This window comes from Artemia franciscana, chromosome 12 (genome assembly GCF_032884065.1).
Source record: "Artemia franciscana chromosome 12, ASM3288406v1, whole genome shotgun sequence".
NCBI lineage: Eukaryota > Metazoa > Arthropoda > Branchiopoda > Anostraca > Artemiidae > Artemia > Artemia franciscana.
The window spans coordinates 4,432,761-4,445,768 of NC_088874.1; the positions used below are offsets into that span (position 1 = coordinate 4,432,761).

At 36.1% G+C, this 13,008-nt stretch overlaps 1 protein-coding gene across 2 annotated transcripts in view; it reads left to right on the plus strand.

Moving 5' to 3' along the window:
* LOC136033598 (putative protein tag-52) overlaps positions 1–13,008 on the plus strand; it is a 53,420-nt gene that overhangs the window by 26,965 nt on the left and 13,447 nt on the right. For both annotated transcript variants that reach the window (XM_065714378.1, XM_065714379.1), the window contains exons 3-6: positions 321–510; positions 3,143–3,306; positions 4,241–4,399; positions 8,545–8,637. In XM_065714378.1, coding sequence (XP_065570450.1) covers positions 321–510; positions 3,143–3,306; positions 4,241–4,399; positions 8,545–8,637 — 606 coding nt within the window. The remainder of the gene's footprint in view (positions 1–320; positions 511–3,142; positions 3,307–4,240; positions 4,400–8,544; positions 8,638–13,008) is intronic.

Sequence of the window (13,008 nt, forward strand, 5' to 3'; positions counted from 1 at the left end):
TGTGGTGGTTGCTGATGATGCTTCTTGGAGGCGGAGGAGCAGTTATGATTTTTCTGAAGCTTGATTTTTGAAAATGATGTTGCTGAGCAATAGTTATGCTGTTGCACCGTTTGCTGTATTATTTAGTTCACCAGGGTCCATCTTCTCTTTCTTCACCACATTCATCACGCCTCTACTACGAACTTATAAACCACGAATTAAAAATAGTAACAAAGAAATTGGACTAGACTTGACCAACAAAAGAATTCGATGGTACACTGCAGAAAAAGTTTTTAATTCAGGAACTTTAGGAACTTTAATTCAGAATCCTTTCCTTTCAGGCCTTAAAGAAGACAAGGAAAGACTTTTTATGCTTTTTACTGCGTCAAGAATCTCGACCAGAAGTTGGCTGCAAGCTCGAGTCTCTGTTGATAACACCAATCCAGAGAATACCCCGCTACAAACTACTTCTCAGTGAGCTCCTCTCTCTATGCAATGAGGACGACAGAGGCTATTTCCATGGACTCAAAGGTAAGATATTTTTGACCCGAAATTGGTTTGTGAAGAAGATAGGGGTAACTTTGAAAAGAAGAGAACAGAAAATATGTGAAAAGGTAAATTAGCTACTGAAAATATAAAAAAATTGTAGGTTCCAAAAATTTATGACAGAGATTTAGAAGGCTTTGGGACCAAAGCCTCTTCGCCTCCCTAAATACATGCCTAAATCTGCCATACACAGCTTTCATCCAACTCTTGTCATTTGTAGGTATCTAAAACCTCCAGATATATCGATTCCAATCAACTTCAGTACTCTGATAGACTATCATGGCGACAAATTTTATATCCCATCCTAGAGCCGTTCTTGTCGAGTTGTTAGCACGCTAGACTTAAATCCTTTGTCCTTGAAAACGGGAGTTCCAATCCTGGTGTCGCTGATTATTTAATTTGGAATGAGGGTCGGTGGCTTGACTCTGTAATCTCAGCCAGAGTCGACCCATCTCTAAATGGGTACCTGGAGAGATCTGGGGAAGGTAAGTAGGAAGGGTTAGCAAAAAATACGGTACTGCCTAACTCCCTAAGTCTGGGCCATATCCAGGATGTTTGTTTCTAGGGGGGGGGGGGGTAGACAAAAAAACTTTTAAAAACGCATCAAAAATTTGTTTCTGTTCACATTTGTTACGTTTTTGCGAGTCGGGTAAACACTTTCGGTGGGGTAGGGAGGAGTTTCAAACCCCTAACCCCCCACCGAATTATACTTAGATTATTGACTATTAGAATATATTATTAGATAGATTAGATTATCGATTATACTTAGTTTATTGTACCTATAAGACTGTAGCGGTCTATTACCTTTGCTATTTTCCTTCTCTGTGCACAGTCTGTCTGAAATAGTATGCCATCTCCTCATTTGCATTGGCCTGACTTACCACTACTACTACTACTACTAACAACTCACCGCAGCACCAAGCCGCCTGAGGCCAACAAAGCTACATACGCTACTTGTCCATCCCAATCTATTCGAAGCTTCCCTCTTTACCCCCTCCCATTTCCCTTAAATCTTTCTTTATAACATCCTCACACCCCAACCGCGGATTACCTGCTTTCCTTTTAGCCCTTGACGGTTGGCCGAAAAGTACAATATTCGGTAATCTGTCATCCTTCATCCGCAGAACGGGTCCGAGCCGTCTCAACCTTTCGCATTATACCCCTAGAAAGCGGAATCGAACCGCACTTTTCGTACAGCCTATTGTTTGAAATATGGTCAGTCAGCTGGGTGCCCAGAACAATCCGTAGGCAATTTCTCTGGAACACATGTAGCAAATCTTCATCGGCTTTTCGGAGCGCCCATGCTTCAGAACCATATTTGATCACTGTCATTATTGTAGCTTCCAACACTATAATCTTTTTTTGCAGACTTATCTTCCTATTCTTGCAAACTCTTTTCAACTTCGAAAAAACACCCTGAGTCTTGGCTATTCTACTTTTAACATCTTCACTGCTTCCACCGTCTTTACTAATAATGCTGTCAAAGTAAATGAAGCTGTCCACCTGAGGAATCTCTTCGTTGCGCAACGTCATCCTTTTATCTTCACTTATTCCTAGCTTTAGCGACTTAGTCTTATTAACATTAATTTTCAAACCTATTCTAGCACCTTAAACTCGTAAAACCTCTAAAAGCTTATTCATTTTGCTCACACTTTCATCTAGGACGCTCAAATCATCAGTATAATCTAAGTCCAGGAGAGTTTTCCCTCCCCATCTGATTCCTTGTTCTCCCATTGCCTTTCCTCTGCTCCTTAAGGCAAAGTTTGTCAATATGATCCATATAAAGGTGGATAGAACATAACCCTGCATAGTTCGAGCCATTAGTAGTCTCCAACGTGTTCTGTCGTAGGTGAGGGTTGGAGCTTCATCGGGTTTGACGCTCCTGATAGTGAGTCGAATGCGTATGACTTCCGCCCAGCTTGTGCGTGGCCTACTTCTGGGGCGTTTCCAGTCATTTGTAGTTGGATCGAAATTGAAGATGGGTCAAGCGTGCGTTTGTGTAGGCAGGCTACCCGTGCCAACACAGTGAGCGAGACTCGAGCTGCTCAGAAAAGGGTTGCAATTCAAAAGATCAAAGCAACCGAAGGACCGAAATTCTATACCAAAACATCTAACGCGTTCGATTTTGCCGAGGTGTTTTGTCTGGACAGAATCTACCTTGATCATCTGCGTCTGAGTCACTGGCCAAGTCTCTAACGAGTACAGCATAAAGCTAGCTTCCGAGACTGAGTAGATTTTCATTAAATTGCTTGACTTTTTGGTGGTTTTTCCCCCTCTTTCGAAAATCAGGCAAATTTTCTGAGTCTCATAGCTTTTGGTGAGTAAAATTAAACCTAATGAATTTTAAATGTATTTGGAATCGGTGTAAAAAGTCTTGAATCGGTGTAATACATCAAATTCTTTTGATGTGTTTATTGATACCAAAATTTCTTTACAAGCATATCTGATTAGTTCCGCAATGAAATAGTTTTGTTTTCGATATTCTAAAACTTAACAAAAGAAAAAAAAGCAGTCCCGAAGAAAAGAAACTGGGCATGTTTTGGAACTTTTGTTTGTTGGTTATTTTGGTAACTGTACCTCTCAATTTTTAGTCAATCTTTCTTCCTCTTCATTATAGCCGCTCTTAGTAACATCGAAATTGTAGCTAATCATTTAAATATGTCGATATGTCGGCACGACGATATTAAGAGAATGGTTGAACTTCAAAAACGACTGCAGGATAACGACCCCCAGATTATTGCTCCTGGAAGAAAAATCGTCTATGAAGGGAAAGTCCTCAAAGTGAGTGAATTTTTATTTTTTTTTACTAGAAATTCGTTTTAGTTTTTTGTTTAATATTTTGTTTTTATTTGTATTTACTAGAAACATTAGATCATTTAATCCATAGTACCTGGCTTCTCAAGATTACCCGCAGAGCATTTGTATATGGCATAAGATTTGGTTCATCAATGCTTAAATTCATAGGCTTTCGTACAAAGTATTTTAAAACCAATACAGCTGTCACAATCTGTACCAAGCGTTCTAGTTGAGGAATGGAGGCAATTATGCCTTAGATTTTGAAAATAGCCCTAGCCCTTAGGTTATATTCATTTAAGAAAATTGGCAAAAAGCCAAATATGCTCTATTCCACGCTAAATTCTGAAAAATACCTTTTTTGTATCTTTTTAAAAAGGTTGAAAAAATTCTAACCCCCCCCTACAGTTTTGTTATTTGGTGATCCTGATTGTTCCTCGTATTATTGGTGTTTCGATGAGCTGACATTTGGGTTGCTTCAAAAATAAATGACAACTTTAATCATTTAATTATAATGAGTGTAGTCAGTAGGTTTCATTAAAAATGGACGGATGTTATACGTAACTTGGTAAGTCTATTTTGTTCTGCGCTAAGACGATAGAGTTAGAACCTTTAGGAAAGTTTTCAGGGGGGAGGGGTTAAAGAGGCTTAGGAATCTGGGGGAAGAGGGCAAACTTTTTTTTCAGTCACGACTTACGGCACTTTTTTCTTTTATGCCCTAAGTCTTTTAAGGGTCTTTTAAGGCTCTTTTGCTAGTTGTGGTCAGTTTACAGGCCGATTTGACCAAGCCTGAAAAACAAAGAATATGATATATGATATGAAATGAATAAAAGAATTTAATAGAAAAAGAAAGAAGTTTCATTAAAATCAGAGGAATGAGTCTAAAACTTGCCTTGTGCACTAAAATCATGTCTACTTTTAGATTTCTAAAACTGGCTGTGGTAAACAGGAGAGGTATATATATCTATTCAATGATGTTCTAATGTATACTAAGAAGAAGCAGAATAATGGCCTTGAATGTTGCTGCTTATTACCCCTGAAAGAGTGTACAGTTGAGAAATATGCCGGATCAATATTCAAGGTAAGAAACAGAAATCCAAGTCGACAGGTTTAATGGTCATATTTCAAGAAAGAAAAGGAGAAACGCTAACCACTTAAATTATTACTAAATTCAATACTGAATGATAATGCCAGTCATTGACATTTCAAAACTGTCATGGTTATGTCAACTGATAGTCGAATAAATTTTTTTCATATAAATTAAACTTTAACCTTAATCTTAATGTTAAATTTATCCTTAAATTTTTTAATTAAATTTGACCTTCAATGTAAGATTAATTTTTTATGTTTTGTCCGTAGGATAACTCGTAATTGTTTTGAAAGCTACTTAGGTGTAGCGAATGTTTGTTTTATCGAGGTTAGCATTAGATTTAAGGGGATCTAAGTAAACAAGTTTATTACTAAAGATTGTTCTATATCTTTGGTAAGAGACGAGAAATAAAATTAGCTACATTTTGTTGTTTGAATATATAATTTTAGACACTTTTTACTTTGTTACATATTTTTCATTATATTTTTTTGTAATATGTTTAGTGTAAAGTAATATATTGAATAATGCTACAAATATGTCTAATATATGACATTCATAAACACAGAGAAGTGTGAATATGTAACATAAATTAAATAGTATATATAAGATAATATAACATATTTTCTTATATATATATATATATATATATATATATATATATATATATATATATATATATATATATATATATATATATATATATATATATATATATATATATATATATATATAGTTTTATAATTTATTTTATGTGTCAAATAATCTAAAAAATTTTTTATCCTGCTAAAGGGTCAAGGTTCTTTCGTTTTGAGAGCTTAGTTAACATTGCAAAGAGTCAATGTGCTAGATATGAAGGAAATTTTCCCATAAAGTCGATCCGAAAACCTCCCCTTGAAATTTCTACCCTAGAAAGCATTATTTTGTACCTCCTCCCCTTGCAAAAAATCTCATACAGTACAATCCCTCTAATCTCTAAAAAATGTAAAAATCATGGATTTGAATTCTATGTGACAGTTCATATGTTTCGTTTATCTCCATTGATGTTTGTGTGGTCTTTCAACGACAAAATGAAATGTTTGTTCGAATCTCTGATGACCAAGAAACTTTTTATTTTGGCAAAGGATTCAAAGTTATATATCCTTTAGGTTATGAAATATCCTATACGTAGCTTTCGTAGGGTACTTAAGCTGGACTTAATTAATTATAATTTGTTGAATTTCTATAATAAAATATAATATAAGTATTGTACTACGTAGATTATGCTAATTGTGTATAAGTTACAAATAACGGATCATTTTGGGTGCCCGACTGACTAACCATTGCTCAAACAGTAAGCCGTATCAAAAATGTTCTCTAATCTTACTTTATAGGGGTGTAATGAGAGAAAAGTTGAGATCCCGGTCGGGATTTAAATCCCGACCGGCATTAAGCTTCTGATTTTCCTTTTAAAGCAATCTATTGATTCTTAGAATTTTGCCAGAGCTCATACCATATGAGCTCTTGGCTCTTGGCTCTCATCTCAACAAACAACCTTTTGATGGCTTAATAGCCGTCTTCTTTTATGACTTCTGTAATGTTATCAAGTAATCAACAATGTTTTGAAATACAGAAAATGATGTAGTTCACTTATCGTTTCTTTAAGGGTGCCGGTTTCTTTAATGCTGTTTCTATAAGGCTGTGGCAGTTTTCACACTAATCAGATCTGATTCCATTTCTCTGCCCTTGATGTTTAAGTAACAAATTCATTAATTTTCACTCAAACTCTTGATTTTGCTTCAATTGTAAATACAAACCTCTGAAGGAGACAGTATTCTTAAGATACACAATATTCAAGATTATTTAATACTATGAATAACATTACGTTTCGAATATAGAGGAATTGTAGAAGAGTATAAATTCTTAAGTTCTACTGGAAGAACAACAGCGCCATCTATTAGATACACGATTTGAAAAATTGATGCATTAGAAGAAGTTTAATAGTCAGTTTTAACTAAGATTCTTCAATGTAATACATTCCCAAATAAATATACTACTACTAACAGCTCACTTCAACACTAAGCTGCCTGAGACCCACACAGCTACATACACTCCTCCTCCGTCCCAATTTATTCATAACTTTCCTCTTTGCACCCTTTCAAGAAGCACCATTTTCCCTTAAATACTTGCTTACGACCTCCTCCCACCCTATTTGGGGATAATCTGTTTTTTTTTGTTCGGACCTTGATGGTTGGCTAAAATAAACGATCTTTGACAATCTTTCAGGCTTCATCCGCAGAGCGAGTCCTAGCCATCTCAACTTTTTTCTCATTATGGCCCTAGAAAGTTGGAAAGAACCGAATTTTTCGTACATTTAAAAATTTGGCTGGTCAGACGGGTATCCAAAAGAACCTGTAGACAATCCCTTTGGAAAATATTCAACAAATCTTCCTCCTATTTCCGAGCGCCGAAACAAACAGCCCCAAAAAAGCCCACCAACACAAAAGCTCACAGGAACTGCCCATCAGTCAGAATCCTGTGCAAATGGCGTGTCATCGAATAGGGTATAATTTCCTCGAGGAGTGCCTTTCCGTAAAGTCGTCCTGCAGAGCCGTTTGCAGTCACGGTTCTGGTTAGGCAAACTCGTGAAAGGTCCGCCCGAACGCAAGTATGAGGCCACGCAAGCAGGATTTCCCTTTCGGGGATAGGGAGGGAGGGAGGAGCTTCTTCGGAAATGAAGGCCCCAAGCTATCTCACAACAACAAAACAGCTACTGGCGGCCTTGAGGAGCGGCACTGCTCAAGGAAAACATAGCCTCGTAAACGACACAGTATGACGAGATGCGAGTTGAAAAATAACTGTCTCATAATATTTAATCCTATTATAGTCTAAAGTGCTGAATGATTCTAAAGTCCCTTTATTTGAGTTTCTAAGAAAAAATGTAATTCACATTAATATTAACTGGAGAAAATTTTGCAAAACTGGTCTGATAATATTTTCCAAAAATAAAGGTGGGAAAAATCCTCTTTTATTTCCTATAAAGTTGTATGTCTTTTATTGCCTGATTATATGGACGTAAAGTTTCCCTGCTTTTCTGAGGTTACTTCCCAAAGATTTACGATAAAAGTAAGAAACCTGACTATGGAAACCTGTTCAATCTTAAGTAGTTGCGGTTGTATGTGAGCACAACTCAAGTATTTCCGATAAAATTTGTGGATTTTTGTAAAGAAAATTATCATTTTGTTCGATTTTTTGATTTAGTTGTGCCATAAATGAATTAGTGTTTTTGAGGTGGATTGTAGCCTGTCAGCTGGAGTTATTGTTTCGTTTGGTTTAATTGTAGGTATGTACGTGTTGGATGTCGGGGTTGGCTTAACGAACGGAAAGATACTTTGGCTTTTATTTTTTGTAAATGTGTCTAAGCAAAGTAATATTCTAGGAACTGAATCACTTTTTTTACTCTTTATTTTGCATCTTTTATATATATATATATATATATATATATATATATATATATATATATATATATATATATATATATATATATATATATATATATATATATATATATATATATATATATATATATATATACACTATATATATATATATATATATATATATATATATATATATATATATATATATATGTGTATATATATATATATATATATATATATATATATATATATATATATATATATATATATATATCCTAAGAGTTTAGGAGAATAGAAACAAGAAGACCAGATCAGACTCAATAAACCAATGTCTGATAGGGATTGAATATCGCTTTGGCTGCCTCATTTCACCGTTGTAACCTGATTTCACCCGACTGTAAAATTGATCGGATTAGGTATCCGTTTCTTCTTTCTTTTGAAAATAGAAGCTTTCTGTTGATACACTGGTAAAATGTACCATTTGCATTACTTTGTAGACAGGGATTCAAAGAACACATTTATTATCGATATTTTGGGAGGGAAATTTTAGAGAAATCAGTTTTCAGTCATACATACCAGCTTTTGGCATTGCTGTGGTGTTGGAATTTGAATCATATTATGGCACTGCTTGATTGTTTTTACTGTTATTTACGAACGTTTAATTATAGGTTGATTTTCCTTCAATTTTTTACTTTCAATTTCAATTTGTCTACTCAACAGGTTCAGTGCAAAGACGAGACTCTAATATTCCTCCCAGAAAAGCCTGAAGATGCTGTTGAATGGATTAAACAAATACAAAATGCTATTGATCAAGTAAGCCATTTTTTAAATTTCAATTAACAGGATTTTCTTAGGGTAGGGACTGAAAGTAAACTACTTTAATTAACTTTGGGTCACAACAACCCAACCGCATACATTCGTTGACAATGCTACAAGTAGAAAGAGCATGATCGTGCCTGTAGCTGAGGGGTCAAGCACTATTAGTGCAAATCTTACTTGGGACCGCTAGAATTTTCCGTTAGTGCATACTGCTAGCCTAAAGTGTTATAAAATCAGTTTTGTAGTAATTTTTTAAAACAGTCTCTCTCTCTCTCTCTCTCTCTCTCTCTCTCTCTCTCTCTCTCTCTCTCTCTCTCTCTCTCTCTCTCTCTCTCTTTCTTTCACTCTCTCTCTTTCTTTCTGATCCTCTCTCTCTCTCGCTTCCCGTCTTCCATTCTCTCTAATTCTTGACGATCTTGGTCGTTTTTGCTTTCGTTTTCTGTTCTTCTCTGTTCAGCAAATCTCAATATGCTTTTCTTAGGATGTAAGTTGACGAAAGATAGTAATAATTCTTGAGTAAAATATCAGAGTTTTTACCGGACCCCCTAATACCCTCCTATTATCAGCTCAAATGGAAGGATAGCTCTATATATTGCTTGTGAATGGTTATCTCTTGTGTAAAGTTATTTTAGTTTTTTAAATTAAATTTGTTCTGTTACTAAGTTTTAGACAAAAGAAAAATAAAGGTCATAAAACGGACCCCCTAATATCCTCGCATTACCAGCTCAAATGGAAGGATAGCTCTATATACTGCCTGTGAATCGTTATCTCTTGTGTAAAGTTATTTTAGTTTTTTAAATTATTTTTTTCTGTTACTAAGTTTTAGACAATAGAAAACTAAAGGTCATAAACCGGACCCCCTAATATCCTCCTATTATCAGCTGAAATGGAAGGATAGCTCTATATACTGCTTTCGAATGGTTATCTCTTGTGTAATTTTTTTTTTTTTTAATCAAAATTTTTTCTATTACTAAGTTTTAGACAATAGAAAACTAAAGGTCATAAACCCGATCCCCTAATATCCTCCTATTGGCAGCTCAAATGGAAGGATAGCTCTGTATACTGCCTGTGAATGGTTGTCTCTTGTGTAAAGTTATTTTAGTGTTAAAACAAGTTTCTGTTACTAAGTTTTTGACATTAGAAAACTAAAGGTCATAAACCTAACCCCCTAATATCCCCCTATTACCAGCTCAAATGAAGGATAGCTCTGTATACTGCTTGTGAACGGTTATCTCTTGTGTAAAGTTATTTTAGTTTTTAAATGGATTTTTTCTGTTACTAAGTTTTAGACAATAAAAAGTTAAAGGTCATAAACCGGACCCCCTAATGTCCTCCTATTAGCAGCTCAAATGGAAGGATAGCTCTATCTATTGCTTGTGGATGGTTATCTCTTGTGTAAAGTTATTTTAGTTTTTTAGATTAAATTTGTTCTGTTACTAAGTTTTAGACAATAGAAAACTGAAGGTCATAAAATGGACCCCCTAATATCCTCGTATTACCAGCTCAAATGGAAGGATAGCTCTATATACTGCTCTCGAATGGTTATCTCTTGTTTAAAGTTATTTATTTATTTTATTTTTTTCTGTTACTAAGTTTTAGACAATAGAAAACCAAAGGTCATAAACCCGACCCCCCTAATATCCTCCTATTCCCAGCTCAAATAGAAGGATAGCTCTATATACTGCCTGTGAAAGGTTGTCTCTTGTGTAAAGTTATTTTAGTTTTAAAAAAAGGTTCTGTTACTAAGTTTTTGACAGTAGAAAACTAAAGGTCATAAACATAACCCCCTAATATCCCCCTATTACCAGCTCAAATGAAGGATAGCTCTTTATACTGCTTTTGAATGGTTATCTCTTGTGTAAAGTTATTTTAGTTTCTTAAATTAAAATTTTTCTGTTACGAAGTTTTAGACAATAAAAATTTAAAGGTCATAATAAATATATTCGCAAATTTGATGGCAGGCCGTTAAGCCTCTACAAAACAAAATCTTAATTTGCATTTCTTCTAAATTTGCATAAGGAGAAAATGTCACTTGAATAATATTCATCAACTTCCTTCTTGAATGTCCGTAGGTTTGTGGAGCAGATTACTCTTTCTGGTAAGTTGTTCCAATGCTGAACAACTCGGTTGCCGAAAGTCCATCGGCCCATGTCCTTGTAAAAACGTTCCATACTCACTTTGTACTGATGTCCTCGGAGATGATTTTTATTGAACTGCACGATTCTCTGGGCTGGTACGTTATCATAGGCTCCATTGCAGAGCTTGTACATTTCAATAAGATCACCGCGATGGAATCTATATGCGAGGGTTGGGATTTCAAGCTTTCTAAGCCGCTCTTCGTAGGGAAGGAAGCGTAACCTGGGAGAGAATTTAGTTATCCTCCTCTGAACATTTTCGAGAGCATCTATGTCCTTGTTGTAGTATGGTCTTGTAGAACAATGTCCATACTCAAGAATCGGGCGGACAAGGGACTTATAGAGCGTAGCAAGCATTTTGTCGTCCTCGCACGAGAAGTTTCTTCTGATCATACCAGCAACTTTGGAAGCCTTCTTGACGACAGCTTCATAGTGGCTACTGAAGTTCAGTTCAGAATCCACTAAGATGCCTAGGTCTCTTTCTTCTCTACTAAGAGTGAGTGCAGCGGAACCAAGAAAGTATGAGGACGAAAAGTTTTGTGGACCCAGAGTGAGGATATGACTTTTCTGGGTATTGATTTCCATGATCCACTTCCTCATCCAGTCATCGATTCGTTGGAGATCCGCCTGCAGGTGGTGAATGTCTTCACATGACGAGATGACGCGATAGAGCTTTGTGTCGTCCGCGTAGAGAAGGATGTCAGATTTGATGCCCTCAACTAGGTCGTTGATGTAGAGATTAAACAGAAGGGGGCCGAGAATTGACCCCTGGGGTACTCCGCTAAGAACTTCTTCTTCGACATTGCTGAGACAACCTTCTACGCACACAACTTGCTTTCTGTCAGTTAAGAAGTCCGTAATCCATTGAAGAAGACTGAATGAGGACCCGGATGATGAGAGACCGTATTTCCTGAGCTTCTTGACGAGACGCTTATGGGGAACTTTGTCAAAGGCTTTCTTGAGATCCAAGTATATGAGATCAATCTGGAACCCCTTGTCGATGTTTTTCTTCCAATCATCTGTGGCACAAAGCAGTTGGATCTCTGCAGATCGTTCCTTAAGAAAACCAAACTGCTTTTCGGTAAGTATTTTTTCTCGTTTTAAGTGTTCTAGGGTGTGGTCTGCAATGAGAGACTCAAGTACTTTACACGTAATACAAGTGAGGCTTATAGGTCTGTAGTTTGATGGGTCTTCTCGTTTCCCACCTTTGTATATTGGGACGACAATAGCTTTTTTCCAAATAGTGGGAAGCTCACCGAGTTCAAGAGACTTTCTGTAAATGTAGACTAGTGGCTCTGTTATTACCGTTGCAAGTTCTTTGAGCAGTTTTGGATGTAGATTGTCTGGGCCTGTGGACTTGCTTGGGTTAAGTTCTCTGAGTTTTTTTAGAACATCGCTATGTTTGATCTCTATTGGTCTTATCAATTCGCTTATACCCTGAATTGGTTCCTCGCGGCTAAAGTGGTCTTCGTTCTCAGGTTCCTGAGTAAAAACAGAAGAGAACTGGCTGTTGAGAAAATTTGCCTTGTCCATGGGGTCGTGTACCAGCTTTTGTTTCACGGGATCGTAAAGAGATGAGACTCCACCTTTGTTTTTCCTTTTGCTGTTAACGTATTTCCAGAAAATTTTTGGGTTTTCTTTCAAGGAGAAAGCTAATTTACGTTCTCTAAGCTTTCCTTCTCTTCTTGTTGCTTTTCGAACCCTGTTGCGGAGCCTCTTGAATGTTTTCTCTCGGTCGTTACTTAGTCGATTACTTTTGTAGTCTCTCCATGCTTTTTAGACCTCCATGCTTTAGATATTAGGGATCCGGTCATAGACCGGATCCCTAATATCCTCCTATTAGCAGCTCATATGGAAGGATAGCTCTATATATTGCTTGTGAACGGTTATCTCTTGTGTAAAGTTACTTTAGCTTTTTAGATTAAATTTGTTCTGTTACTAAGTTTTAGACAATAGAAAACTGAAGGTCATAAAATGGACCCCCTAATATCCTCGTATTACCAGCTCAAATGGAAGGATAGCTCTATATACTGCTCTCGACTGGCTATTTCTTGTTTAAAGTTATTTATTATTTTATTTATTTTTTTTCTGTTACTAAGTTTTAGACAATAGAAAACTGAAGGTCATAAAATGGACCCCTAATATCCTCCTATTCCCAGCACAAATAGAAGGATAGCTCTATATACTGACTGTGAATGGTTGTCTCTTGTGTAAAGTTATTTTAGTGTTA